We start from the raw sequence: 14855 nt of genomic DNA, 5'->3' as shown, positions 1-14855 counted from the left end.
ACTTTTTATTTTTTGGGGATGTGCATCCATTGTGATTATTGTGATGAACAGCATGGATATTAAAATAATATTTTAATACTGAAAATATCAATTAGGCCTACAGTAAAAGAGATATATATATATATTATATACACACACACACACACACACACACACACAAATGAGGCATTTTTTAATTTCACGAGTTCACACTTACAAATAATCAGATAGAAAATAGTATGCGTAGTAGTATTTGCGTATTTGGCTGCTGTCCGAGGAGAGGGCTCCGAGCTCGGTATTTTGGCCCGAACCCAGATTACTCCCCCCATTCTGGTTAGTATTCTGGAAAGTAACCAGTGCAGGTGTGAGGAGACGGGGTGGTGGAGGGATGCTGTCAAACTGTCGAGGAATATGGGTGAGTCGACCGTGTCTAATATATATGCTTTCACTCATGCTGATTGGGTAGATATGTTGATTACTGATTGCTGACAGCTGGCCGAGATGACGTGATGATTAGTCAGATTATTTGAACGTTGCTCCTCCCGAATTTTGTTAATAAAACATCATTAAATATGCACTAATTGCCACATATTTCCAGAACAGAAATTTGAACGTCACCTTAAAGTCACCTTTTAAAATTTTACATGTCAACTTTTTTTGACATATTAGAGTTGTGTTTTTATAGAGGGGATTTTGGAAATCTCTTTTATCACTCCAAAAATCAGAAAATACCATCAACAGCTTAAAAAAGTCACCAAGTTTTTAGAAATAAAATGATGTAGCCTACAAAATCAGAAAAAAAAAAGTGAACAAACCCCTCTGTAAGGAATAAAACTGTAAAGTAAGTGCTTATACTGAAGTGGAGATTTTTCTAGCTCAGTGCATGAGAGAAAAAAAAAACATTTGACCTTTAAAGATATGAATAATCTACAGACGCAAATAGATGAAGTGCAATAATAAAACAAAAATTAAAGTGCAATAAAACAAACACTATATTTTACAAAATACATTTTGCATTTTCAGCTGACATAAGCAAATGTAAGCTAAGATACAGTTTTAGAGTCGGTGTCAGTGTCGGTGTAACTCTGTGTCAGTTTTAGTGTCACCCATTTATTTTGCCTACAGTATATGTCACAATACGAGATAAATCCGGTCCTGACCGCATTCTGAATCGAAGGACATGTTCACTGCAGGACTCCACATCTGCTTGTTAACCACTAGATGTCGCCATAAGGCATTAAATGCACCAAAAATCCAACAGAACGAGCATCCCACATCCATGTTTTTTGGACTTGTAGCCTGTCCTCTGTGTGCAACGTGGCATATTATGTAGCTACTCCCATAAAGTCGAGGCTCGTTGGTCTAGGGGTATGATTCTCGCTTAGGGTGCGAGAGGTCCCGGGTTCAAATCCCGGACGAGCCCTGTTTTTGCATTTTACATGACTTTATTTTATCAACATATAATAACATTGAAACAACAGTTTATATATGAAATCGAACTTTTTGATGCTTTAGCTATTTTCTTACAGCCTCTTTCTATTTTGTGAAGCCCAACAATCTTTTGCTTCACATCAGAACTCTTTGGTTTTTACTCATTGTGATGGATGATTAAGAGAATTTGACCTTTGCGTTTCCTCATTTATATTCCTGTGAAACAAGAAGTCATGGCTGGACAATTTCATGTTCCTATAGTCCCATAGGCTATATAAATTTCAAACTTTATAAAATATGTATTTACTATTTATGTCATAAATGTACTTGTAGGCTACATATAATGTGAGAATCTCTGAATGTAATTGTAGAGTTAGACAACTAAATTAAAAGAGTTTTTCCATAACTAATGAATAGGTATTTCTGCTTCTCTACTTTGTGTAAAACAATGGAGTTTTATCTTTGCATAATGAACAACTCACACATTAGGGTATTGATTAAATTTGATTTTTCTATATGAATATGAAGCATTGTACTATATGAAAAATATCATAAACAACGGAATTGTTTGACAAAAATTAGATATGTAACAGGAACAGCAATAAATTCAATTATTATTTCTACTGATAGGGAACACTAAAATACATATAAAGTTACCCCTGTTTTTGTTCTCATTTCAGACCTGTAGGTCTCGGATGCAGAGAGGATTCTCATGCGGTTTAACCAAGGTAGGTTTTTGTGCAGCATTTTTTCACTGTGTGAACACGTCTTTACCACTGATCGCATGGTAACTCTGACAGTAATAATCTCCCGCATCTTCAAGCTGGGCATCACTGATGGTCAGAGTGAAATCAAGACCATTTCCTCCAGAGTGAAAACTGCCTCCACCGCTCATTCTAGATGGAGCACTCGAGGGCTTCATTGTTGTGAAATATATAAGGAGTTTAGGGGGTTCCTCTGGCCTCTGAATGTACCAGGAGATGTAGAAATCTTTGGATACTGAACCAGTTGGAAGCCTATAAACTACAGTGTTGACCTTACAATCAATAGAGACTGTTTGACCAAGCTGAACTGATTTAAACTCAGGTTGAGTCACAATGACCTGCCCCAAAGAGCCTGTGAGAGAAAGATAACTATTATTAGAGCATGAGGATAAAATAAAAATGAAAATATATATATATTTCAGTCATATTACCTTGGATGCAGAAAAATGCCCAGATGAAGAGAATCATATTGTCTTCTGTTTTCAACTGGACAGATCTTGTGTGTTAAAATCGTTCACAGGACTATAAACACACCCAGAGCACTGAGGCATGAGCTGCCAATGCAAAATATCATTACAGTGGAAAAACCCTTCCTCAACTGAAATATCTTCATTCTCATATGATGATTGCATTGTAATATATGCATATTTTGATTATCGTCATGGTTTAATTAAAACTTGTCTGACGCTCTCAGAATATTCTGAAGGATTTTACAGTAAATGAGAATGAATTAATATGGAGGATTTAAAGTAAGTGCAGAATAAAATAAGATGTAGTCCTATAAAGACTAATGAATTGTGAATCTGAATTGGTAGCATATTACATACTGCACTGATGCTTTGCATAAAACAGGGCTGTAAATTAGACTGTAAATGCCATATAAAATAAAAAAATATAAAAGCTGTGTAAAAATGTAAAATATCAGTTAACTAAATGCTTCAAAATTTAATGAATCAAAATTTACTTGAAAGTGACTGATGTACATGTATAGTTCTGAATTATAGTATTTGTAATAGTAATAATAATATTTTTCTTTGTAGATTTGGGAAATTATCAAAATAAACTGGTTTAATTGTGCAGCTTTGATTTATTTATTTACTTATTTATTTTGCTATTAATTCTAAAAGAGCAAACTGGTTATTGTCAGTGTCAGTTTTAGTGCAGGAGGTTTTTGTACAGCCGCTGATTGGGTTTGTATCACTGTGGTGGACGTTCGGTGGAGGAACTCGACTCTCAGTTGGAAGTAAGTAAATCTCTTTTTAATTCATAAATTAAAGACTGAATGAAAAGAACAACAGAGAATTTAGGGGGAAAAAACATTTTAAAAATAATACTAACTACTAATATAAGAATAATTTGAAAAGATTTGTTCTGGTGTGACCAAATACATTCATACGTTCCTTAGCTCTCTTTCAGACCCATTTAAAACATTTTTTTTTTCTTTTTTTTTCTTTTTTTGATAAATTGCATTTTACAAAGAATACATATTTGTATTTTTTTTAATTATTATTATTAATTTGGCATGAAAATAGAAAGCTAATGTTGGTGTATGTATGCAGTCTTTCACTCGCCTCTTGATTTAACAAAGCAAACAAGTATTTGCTTGAGACACTCTGAACAAGTCAACAAGAAAAAAAAAATACTGTATAGGCTATATGTATATTTATGCTTGAAATGTGTCAGTATAGATTGTAGGCCAGCTTAAGGAATTATGGAAAGTTCAAAATATATTTTATTATTAAGTTTTTAATAATTAAATATTTTAATAACTCTTGATTAATGAAAGCGATTTTTAATAAAAGGTTTTTAAATGAATGTTGTCACAAGAGACAGAAATGTGTCTTCATCTGCTGTTGCTTTCAATCTACAAACAGCTACAACTGTTTAACAAGAAATAATTTAACAATAATTTAAACAAATGAAAAATAAACACCAAAAAAGTTAAGGATCCATAATATAACATGAATAATTTATATTATATAATTTTTTTCTTTTCTTTTTTTTTTTCCCAAGTAGTATATGTGTGATTGCTGGTAAATGTGTTTTACAGGCTGTTGCACTTCAGATCTGCTTGATTAACTCTGAATCTCTTAAAGGGAAGTGAAAGACTGATAGAGCTGTTTTTAAGAAGAATGAAACTCTCTCTCTCTCTCTCTCTCTCTAGCTGCCGCTCGTCCCACTCTCACGGTCCTGCCGCCCTCCAGAGACGAGCTGCAGCAGGGTAAGGCTACAGTGGTGTGTGTGGGCAGTAAGGGATTCCCCTCTGACTGGAAGCTGAGCTGGAAGGTGGATGGCAGCAGCAGGAGCTCTGCTGTGAATCTGAGTCCCAGTGTGCTGCAGAAGGATGGACTGTACAGCTGGAGCAGCAGCCTGAGCCTCACTGAGAGTGAGTGGAGCAGAGCAACAACCATCAGCTGTGACGCCACGCACCCATCCCAGAATGCAGTGACCGAGAGCCTGAACACACAGCAGTGTGATGACCAGTGAAACACACACACATCACATAAAAACGTAGATAGGATGCAAAATGTTTCATTCACACTCACACATACAATTAAAACAAGTCTTAATTAATGACAAACACCGCTGTATACCAATTTGCTCTGTATGTTAATGTTTCTTTAAGCCTATTTTAACACGTTTGTATGCCAAATAAAAGCTTTTTGAATCATTAATTGTGTATTTCTTGTTTATAAGCATGAATATTATAGTTTTAAATACCTTCAGTTAATTTTGCTGCCTTTTATCCACTTTATTTGTCGATCTATGAGTTTGTTTTGATTTTATTAATTTACTTGTTATCTATTATGTGAATGGACTTAAACATTAATGTTACGGGTAAATGAACTGCTAAAGAATTTGATGTTTAATAATATCAGGAGAAACTTCAGATTTTTTCGGAGGCATAGAAACAACAACAATAACAGACTGAATTTGTAGAATGCGTTTATGAGTGTGTGTCAACATCAACAGTTCACTATAAAGAATCTCTGTGTATCTGTGTGTTTGTGTGTAAAGTCAGTGAGGTGAATAATCAACAACATCAACATCTGCAGAAGCTCAAAGCTGCAGCGCTGAAGTCTCAGCCAAAGGGATTTTTGTATGATGCTTTTACACTGTGTGAACACCCAGTCCACGGTGACAAAGACTCGCTTGTCATGTTTACTCTGACAGTAATAAACTCCTGAATCTTCAGGCTGGACTCCACTGATAGTCAGAGTAAAATCCATGTGGTTTCCACTTTCACTGCCACTAAATCTAGAAGAAACACCTGAAGCTCTGTCTGATGTGGCATAGATCAGGAGTTTAGGAACTTCTCCAGGAATCTGATGGTACCAGGCAATACAATCCTGAGAGGTTTTTGGTTTAACACAGATCACTGCTGGTTTATGATTACAGCGAATAGTGACAGTCTGATCAGGCTGAACTGTTTGAGCTTCAGACTGAGTCAGAATCTGCCCCACAGAACCTGAAGAGAGAGTCAGAAAACACTGGATAATAATATAAAACTGATGAGCACATTTAAAATCTAACAGTTATAAGGCATCTGTCAGATTGAGCACACAATATTTCTTACTGTTGCCCTACAAGGACTAAGTTATCTTTTTTGTACACAATATGCTACCTAAATACCTATACTTACTCCAGATGCAGGTTGTGAGTGTCCAAATAATGACAGCTATTAAAGTCATGTTTGCTTTTGGATCTGTTATCACGAAGGAGATATGTCAGTCATAAACTCACAGATCTATAAAGACCTCCAGAGCACTGAAGCATGCAGCTCTTCAGGGGCGGAGTTAGGGTGTGGCTTGCTCAAAATGGCCAATTCTGTCTTTTTATCGCTGAACAGTTGGGTAAATGCAACATGATTAAATGTGGAGACTATTAAAGCAGTGTCAAAACTTAAAAAAAAAAAAAAAAGTATGTATTTTTTTTTTTTATAGGCCAACTGCATATGCATCACATTTATGAACATTGCCTCCAATGTATATATAGCCTACTGTTACTGTATGTGAGCTCACAATATAAGGCACAAATTAAATTAATTTTTTATCTGTAATTTAATGCGCAAATAAATGTTCATTTGTATTCAAAAACATTACTTGATCTATTCCAGTACTACCTGAATTACAATTGTACATTAATTGTTTTAGTGCCTACTGAACCCAACTGAATACAGTCCAGTACTTTGTAGTTAAACCAATTTTTTTATGTTTGAATAATAAACATTTATGTGCCACCCCAGACTGGTTGCTGGCTCCTGCCTGGTCACCCCTATGAAAATATCCTGCTTCATCACTGGTCTTCACAATGTAAAAACAAGAACCTCTCTTACTGTCAAGGAATATTTCAGGTGGTAATGTGGATCAGCCATATCTTTATCTTTTTCTTTTCTTTTCTTCCTTGAACATCTTAAAAATTCTAATGATCTCAGATGCTGATCAATAAAAGTTATTAATCAAATTGTTCTGACTCGTATCACATCTAACTTTCACAACATTTGTCCAGAGACTTCTGTCACAAGTCAGGCCTACCGCATCTATTTTGCATAAAAGCTGTTCGCTGCAGAACTCCACATCTGCTTTTCAACCACTAGATGTCGCCATTAGACACGTGATTTCACCAGAAATCTAACAGAACAAGCATCCCACATCCACGTTGTCAGTGGGCCTGGATCTCTTGTGTGAAACGTGGCACATCATATATCCGAATATGTGCAAGGCTCGTTGGTCTAGGGGTATGATTCTCGCTTAGGGTGCGAGAGGTCCCGGGTTCAAATCCCGGACGAGCCCAGTTTTTTGAAAGACTTTAGAATCTTGGAATGACAAAACTTTACATTAACTTTTTACAGGCAAATGTTAGTCTACTGAGTTCTGCATGCTGTAGCTTACGGGTCTACAGTAGGTCTGGTGTTTTCCAACAGAAAAAATATTATCTGACAATTATCTTACAATAATGATGTTGTTTTTTGTTTTGTTTTTCTGAGAACATGAACCTCTCTTTAAAGTCAACATGAAATCAAAATCTTATTTTTCAATCAATTCTTATTTTTTATGGACCATTGCAGTATTTAGTAACATACTTTCTGCCTGATAAATAATAGTAAGTTTTACCACTTTTTAAGGTACAGTAGGTATTCACAATTGATTTATGCTGTTTTATTGAGAGATCAAATCACATCTATTAACCAAACAAGCACAAAGGCTTCTACCAGGCTGGTACTGTGAAAATAATATTTTATTAAGCAACACTTTTTAGTCTCTGTCTTAATTTCTTTGTAAATGAACTTTATTCTAATTTGTTCTAAAAGCCACTAAACGACCTCTGTAACTGCAGGTTGATATCACCAGATGGCGCCATTCATCAAACACCAAAATAAACATCACAAACTCAATCCACTGAAAGTCCTATGGTCCTGTACTCCCTATGCAACGTGACAAACTAGGCCTAACCACAGTTCTCAAGGCTCGTTGGTCTAGGGGTATGATTCTCGCTTTGGGTGCGAGAGGTCCCGGGTTTAAATCCCGGACGAGCCCAAATATTTTAAAAGCTTTAGAATTTTGCAACCAACAAAACTTAACATTGACTGTTTATAGGCAAAGACTAGTCTACTGAGTTCTATGCTGTAGCGTATGGGGTAATTATCTGACAATTCTCTTACCATAATGATGATAATGTTTTTTCTGAGAACATGAACCTCTCTTAAAGTCAACATGAAATCAAAATTCTTATTTTTATGGAACATTGCAGTATTTATTAGAAATTATTTATTTGTTAATATATCATTATTTATTTATTTTAAATAGTGTTCATTTTTAGTGTTTTAGTTTAATCAACTAGTGTCATGTGAATACAGGGCTTTTGCTTCTAATTTTAAAAATTTAGGAGCAGTCAAAAATTTAGGAGCATCTTCTGATCAATGACAGAAATTAACCTTCCCATTGTAACTGGTCTGTTTTCTGCGTTGTGTTTTGAAAAACTGGTCAGCAAGCTGCAGTTTCGCTGATCTTTTATTCCTGATATAAAACAAATAAAAGCAGCCTCTATAAGTGACTCGCCCTTATCGTGCTCTCTTCCATGCATTTCCAAATGCAAGAGCAAAAAAATCACATTAAACAAGAAAAGATACGCTCGGAGATACGCAGCGGTTCAGCTGTAATGTTGTTTGGAACTATTTTCGTTGACAAAATAGAGCAAAATCTGACAACACTGTTCCTAAAGGCCAATTCACACCGCACCGACAACAGCCAACAAACTCGTCTGTTGGAGTTTGTTGGATCGGTGTGAAACCCCTGTTGGCGCCAACGGCAACGGTTGACGGCAACAAACTCTGAAGTAATCTGACCTGGCTACGAACCGTTGCCATGATGATGAGGCAAGTCCCCTGCAAAGACAGCTGTTTGATCGCGCCCGCGCCCCTACACAACAAAGTACTGGAAATGTGACATCGCAGCTTGTTCGTTATAAAAAATAAAATACAGTTAAAAAAATAAAAAATACAAAAGATACAATAGTCCATAGTGCAATCCGTGCCATTCAGCAAGAGCAGCTGCTCCACTTCACCGAAAGAGAGAGGTAATTTAACCACTATGAGAGCAACGCAGGTTTACCTTCAGTTACGTTTTTAATAATTCGTTTTGGCTTGTTTAGCTACATGGTTGTATATGCTTATGGGTCTCGTTAATAAAAAGGGTCGCGCTAAAAAAAAAAAAAAAAAAAACCGGTGTATTTTTGTTTTGCCTCAATACTTTAATACAATGAATATATATACTATATTATTAATATAATAAACTTGCCTGACAATATTGTTAACATGGTTACATATGTAGTTGTGGAATTTTCCCAGTCAGACTCGTTTGTTGGTGTTTGTTGGGGCGGTGTGAACATGACAGTTTTTTCTCATAGAATTCTAAATCCAACGGCCAACTTGTTCGTTGACGTTTGTTGGTGTTTGTTGGCGTTTGTCGGTGCGGTGTGAATTGGCCTTAAAATGTAAGTGTCTAAATATTAACTTAATGTTTGAATTATTGTATAAAAGCAATAATACATTCGCAAACTCCCTTTATAATCATTAAAAAGCTGTCACTCGTTTCAGTTCATCGCGATCTCACAAACCTCCGTTATAATTAATGAAGTTGTCTATACTGCACAATGAATCTCTTATTTACATCGTGTCTTTACTTTGCTTGTTATAATTAGATGATTCGCGAGCTTTCATAACTCAGCACTGTACAAACCTCAGTGTTTGAACGGTGTAACTTTAAGGGATATCTCGATAGTTCACCCAAAAATGAAAATTTGATGTTTATCTGCTTATACCCCCATGGCATCCAAGATGTAGGTGACTTTGTTTCTTCAGTAGAACACAAATTATGATTTTGAACTCCAACCGTTGGCGTCTGTCAGTCGTACAATACATGGCAATGGGAACATGCATGTAAGTGCTATAACAAACTGCTGTACACTCCACTGCACACTGAACAAGCAAAAGACACAAGATAGTGGTGTTTCACATTTTTCACATCTGTGTGTAGTTTGGCGTGTATGTGGCTAATCATTTTATGTTTGTGTGTTACTACACAAAAAATACAATGTTTAGAGAAATAGTTTTGAATGTAGTGTTTGCTTTTGAAACATATGTGACATTTTGCATGTTGTGTGTGTGTTTTGTGGTTTTGGTTGTAGAGTTTTGAGAAACAGAACCATAGTTTCAAAAAGTGTGTGTAAGCATTTTGAAAAGACTGTAAAGGCCACTGAACGACCTCTGTAACTGCAGGTTGATGACACCAGATGGCGCCATTCGTCAAACTCCAAAATAAACATCCTAAACTCAGTCCATTGAATGTCCTATAGTCCTGAACTTTCCTATGCAACGTGGCAAACCATAGTACTTAAACATTACAAGGCTCGTTGGTCTAGGGGTATGATTCTCGCTTAGGGTGCGAGAGGTCCCGGGTTCAAATCCCGGACGAGCCCAAATGTTTTAAAATCTTGGAATCTTTTTCTGAGAACATGAACCTCTCTTAAAGGCAACATGAAATCGACAATCCCTATTTTTTACGGGACATTGTAGTATTTAGTAGTCTACTTTCTGGCTGATAAAAAATTTCATTTTTAACTCACTTTTTAAGGTACAGTAGGTATTCACAAACGATTCACACAGAAAAGTTTTCAAATCACACCTATTAGCCGATTGGATATCAGCTCTATTCATATTCTTATTTTGAGATCATTCTGTTTTCAGAACACATGGACATTAATCTTTTTCATTAATTGCAGTCTTTCAAACGTTGCTATAATCCAGCCTCAGAGTGGCAAACTTTATTCTAATTTGTTCTAAAAGCCACTAAACGACCTCTGTAACTGCAGGTTGATGCCACCAGATGGCGCCATTCATCAAACATCAAAATAAACATCCTAAACTCACTTCATCGAACGTCCTATGGTCCTGTACTCCCTATGCAACGTGGCAAATTATAGGCTTCCACGTAAAGTTTATAAGGCTCGTTGGTCTAGGGGTATGATTCTCGCTTTGGGTGCGAGAGGTCCCGGGTTCAAATCCCGGACGAGCCCAAATATTTTAAAAGCTTAAGACAAAATGACAAAACTTTAACATTTGCCTATAAATAGTTACTGTAGTCTACTGAGTTCTACATGGCATGCTGTAGCTTACGGGTCTACAGTAGGTTATTTCAAACAGCAAAATAAATATCTGACAATTGTCTTACCATAATGATGTTTTTAATATGGAATGATGTTTTTTTTTTCTTCTGAGAACATGAACCTAACAAGCCAATAGTGTCATCATACAGCTCAAGTCAGTTCAGTATTGATTCAGCTCAGTTTAATACCTGTGTAAAATTCATCAGTTGTGCATACATACTGTATATAGTGTATTTGTGCAAATGTACATGCGTGTGCCATGACAAACCTGTACTGCACTGCACACTGAACAAGCAAAAGACACAAAATACATTTTTCACATCGAGGAATAAGGAATATTTTCTACTAAAATACAACTATATATGCCAGTTCCATTTTTTCCGTAAGTAGAATAGGGAAGGCATAGGACATATAGTGTAAGCTTTTTGAATAATACGGAAAGGGGAATCACGTGCAATGCGATCATTTGTGTTTTCATCAGAAATCTTAATTTCTTTTCGACTGAAGAAAGAAAGACATGAACATCTTGGATGACATGGGGGTGAGTAAATAATCAGGAAACTTTTATTTGAAAGTGAACTAATCCTTTAAGCACAGGCAACACGCCATTCCCGCTTCTCCCTGCCCCCACCTCATACTGACAACAGCACTCTGGCGCTGAGAAGCAAAAAAAAAAAAAGAAAACCAGATTAATCACATGCAGCATTTTAGGTATGTTCACAAACATGTGGAAATATATATTTTTGACTATTGTTGTTAATGGGTGAGATTAATTAAACGTGTTTAATGACGTTAAGATTTGACCACCATTATCCAAATTATTTTGATAATGCACATTAACTTTCCTTTTCCTTAAAACTGGATTCACCTTTAAATGTAAATTAATAATTGTTGATTTTCAAAGCACTAAACTGAAAGGTCATCATCCAAAACATTCTACACTTTTTTCTACATTAAAGGTGCTCTAAGTGATGTCACGCGTTTTTAGGCCAAAACATTTTTTGTCACATACAGCAAACATCTCCTCACTATCCGCTAGCTGCCTGTCCCCTGAACACACTGTAAAAAAACGCGGTCTCTGTAGTCACCACAAGCGCCGAAAACGGCAATAAAAACAAACTGGTCCAGCCTGGACCACAAATCATAATAAACATGCTCCAGCCAATAACCGACAAGAATGATTTTAAATGCGCGTTCATGACTGTTTCAGGAAGCACGGAGGGGAGGGGGAGGAGGAGGGAGGGTCTAGCTAGCCTCTGTTTTGTTTGACAACACTTCGAACGTCAACAGAAAGTTACTCCACCCAAGATCACTTAGAGCACCTTTAACCTGAAGACAAATGTTTTTAAAAGGTTTGCGTGACTTGTCAAATTCTGCATGTACATATAATTCTTACACAATGGCCCAGTTTCACAGTCAGGGTTTAGATTAAGCCAGGATAAAGCCTTAGTTCAACTAGGACATTTGAGCTTGCTTTCTGGAAAACACCTCTGATGACAACACGGCTGTTTCATGATGGCTGTATTCACAGATGACAACATGTGGTTTGTGTTTATACTGACACCTTCAGTTCAACTAATGCTCACAAATCATATCATGCCTATAAATCATATAATTTATTCTTACAATAGGCCTATACCTTGAGCAGGGCAACACTGTGCATTTGTAAAAATTGTATTTAATTCTTGTATCACAGGACAGATATAGGTGATCTGTATTCACATGCTAATGAATGCAAATTTTTTATTTGCATTTTCCCTTGATTTTATCTCAGAAATGAGCCTAATGTTTCCTCATGATATGAAATCTTTATTGTACTTTTTATATTAGAAATATAAATTAAGAAAAATATTCTTCAAAGCAAAAATAATAAGTTGGTGCTGCTAGCACCATACTCTACCTTTTAAGCTAAAGGAACACAAAATGCATCACAGAGTGATATGACAGACATGAAACTAACAACCATGGAAATGCACACGTCAACCAGGGCTGTTACCATAGACTTTTTTCTCCCAAACATTCATCAAAGTGGTTGATTAAGGGGAATTCTTAATTAAACTTTAGTCGGTTAGATATGATGATCCACTAACCTTTACATAAGGTGTGTTTGCCATGGGTTTCCATTTACATTGCAAACAGGAGCAATGCAAACATGAGTATGCAAAGAATATTCTGGTAAAACAAAACATGATTAATCTTCCCCTTACTTTTTTCATACACACATTTCACATTTTCGTATAACACTTGAGTCAGGTTTTGTTCACTGTCCATGATGGAAGGCTTAAAGGGATAGTTCACCCAAAAATGAAAATTTGATGTTTATCTGCTTACCCCCAGGGCATCCAAGATGTAGGTGATTTCTTCAGTAGAACACAAATGATGATATTTAACTCCAACCGTTGCCGTCTGTCAGTTGTATAATGCGTGTCAATAGGAACTCCATCTATAAAAGTAAAAAAAAAACATGCACAGACAAATCCAAATTAAACCCTGTGGCTTGTGACAACACATTGATGTTCTAAGACTCGAAACGATCAGTTTGTGCGAGAAACCGAACAGTATTTATATAATTTTTTACCTCTAATACACCACTATATCCAACTGCCTTGAGCACGGCATCCGGTCCATGAGGTGTGTACGCGCTCTGGCGTAGTTTAAAGGATTAGTTCACTTTCAAATAAAAATTTCCTGATAATTTACTCACCCCCATGTCATCCAAGATGTTCATGTCTTTCTTCGGTTAAATAGAAATCAAGGTTTTTGCTGAAAGAATTCCAGGATTGTTCTCCTTATAGTGGACTTCAATGGTCTCTCCAAACTGTTGAAGGTCAAAATTAACAGTTTCAGTGCAGCTTCAAAGGGCTTTAAACAATACCAGACGAGGAATAAGGGTCTTATCTTGTGAAACGATCTGTCATTTTCTAAAAAAATAAAAATTGATATGCTTTATAAACACAAATGATCGCAAAGCACGTGCTTCCGCTTTCCGTATTCTTCAAAAAGCTTACACTGTATGTCCTACCCTTTCCTATTCTACTTATGGAACGAATGCGGCGCCAGTTCACAGCAAGGCAGCAAATCAGCTACCTAGGATTTCGGACGCAGCCATTATATCAAACATTAGGACAGCATATTTACGACTACTTACCAACATCTGGCACACGTGAACTGATGCCAAATATCGCGATGTATTCTGAATGAGACTTCTTCAGCGTGCTTTCATACCAATAAAATTGGTGTCTGTTTTTGACGCTAAAGATTTCCCATTGAAAGCAATGGAGTTCTCATGAGTAATAGTTCTCATGAGAATGACTTACTGCTTGAAGTGATAGAAGAGAAGATTCTGCTGTGGCTTAACCTTTTATTGGAAGTTTAACTTCTTTGCTTAAGCATTACCAATTGAGCTTCTTAAAACAAAATTTCGGCAGCCATCAAACTAAACTTAAAAGACATAAAGAGGACTGTCATTTCCAAAATAATGACTCTCTGTGGTAAAAAGCTGAGTTAGTAGAACTCACTGATCTGCAAACTCAGTTAGACTCTACGGAGCCCCTAAAGGGACATGGTGGTAGAAAAAAAAAAGGGAAGGAAGGAAATTTTACGTGGTGGTGGAAAAAAATTTGGGATGGGAGGAATTTTTTTTTTTCAAATCTTTTGCGTTCCCTCGCAAAGATTGCGTTCCCTCGCAAAGATGTTTTGCGTTCCCACGCAAAACTTTTGCGTTCCCACGCAAAGATGTTTGCGTTCCCTCGCAAAGTTATAATCGTTCCCTTGCTGTGAACTCGGACAAACACTTCCTCTTTAATGTCCCGCTGGCTGGCAATAGTGTTTCAGTTAGTAACATACGTTAATAATGCACACAAATAATGCGCGGCTCATAGAGTTTGAACTTGGACTCAAAAATGAAGAAATGCAGTCAGTGCTTATGTCAAGCAGTTCAGTTGGCAATATATTCACAGATTCGAGCTTCCCGGATTAGTAACTCGTGAGCTAAACGTTGTTAAAAACACAAATACA

General features: G+C 36.4%; 5 non-coding genes and 3 gene segments (V, D, J or C); 6 read left to right on the top strand and 2 right to left on the bottom strand.

Annotated features, from left to right (window-relative positions):
* Positions 1-1330: 1330 nt before the first annotated feature.
* Positions 1331-1402, top strand: trnap-agg. Its single transcript has one exon. It is a non-coding gene; the product is annotated as a tRNA-Pro (tRNA).
* LOC125275492 lies at positions 1361-2758 on the bottom strand. The segment is given in 2 exon segments: positions 1361-2526; positions 2606-2758. Coding segments are annotated over 2 exon segments (402 nt in total).
* Positions 2759-2797: 39 nt separating this feature from the next.
* On the top strand, positions 2798-4849 carry LOC125275491. The segment is given in 3 exon segments: positions 2798-2923; positions 3322-3417; positions 4339-4849. Coding segments are annotated over 3 exon segments (420 nt in total).
* Positions 4850-5140: 291 nt separating this feature from the next.
* LOC125276236 lies at positions 5141-5883 on the bottom strand. The segment is given in 2 exon segments: positions 5141-5643; positions 5818-5883. Coding segments are annotated over 2 exon segments (552 nt in total).
* Positions 5884-6895: 1012 nt separating this feature from the next.
* trnap-agg lies at positions 6896-6967 on the top strand. The gene has a single exon. It is a non-coding gene; the product is annotated as a tRNA-Pro (tRNA).
* Positions 6968-7639: 672 nt separating this feature from the next.
* On the top strand, positions 7640-7711 carry trnap-ugg. The gene has a single exon. It is a non-coding gene; the product is annotated as a tRNA-Pro (tRNA).
* Positions 7712-10079: 2368 nt separating this feature from the next.
* trnap-agg lies at positions 10080-10151 on the top strand. Its single transcript has one exon. It is a non-coding gene; the product is annotated as a tRNA-Pro (tRNA).
* A 525-nt stretch (positions 10152-10676) lies between these two features.
* On the top strand, positions 10677-10748 carry trnap-ugg. Its single transcript has one exon. It is a non-coding gene; the product is annotated as a tRNA-Pro (tRNA).
* The last annotated feature ends 4107 nt before the right edge of the window (positions 10749-14855 follow it).

The sequence above is a fragment of the Megalobrama amblycephala genome, linkage group LG9, assembly GCF_018812025.1.
Source record: "Megalobrama amblycephala isolate DHTTF-2021 linkage group LG9, ASM1881202v1, whole genome shotgun sequence".
In the NCBI taxonomy this organism is placed as follows: domain Eukaryota; kingdom Metazoa; phylum Chordata; class Actinopteri; order Cypriniformes; family Xenocyprididae; genus Megalobrama; species Megalobrama amblycephala.
The sequence above is the reverse complement of the archived record's forward strand: the minus strand, read 5'-3'. Positions and strand labels throughout refer to the sequence as shown.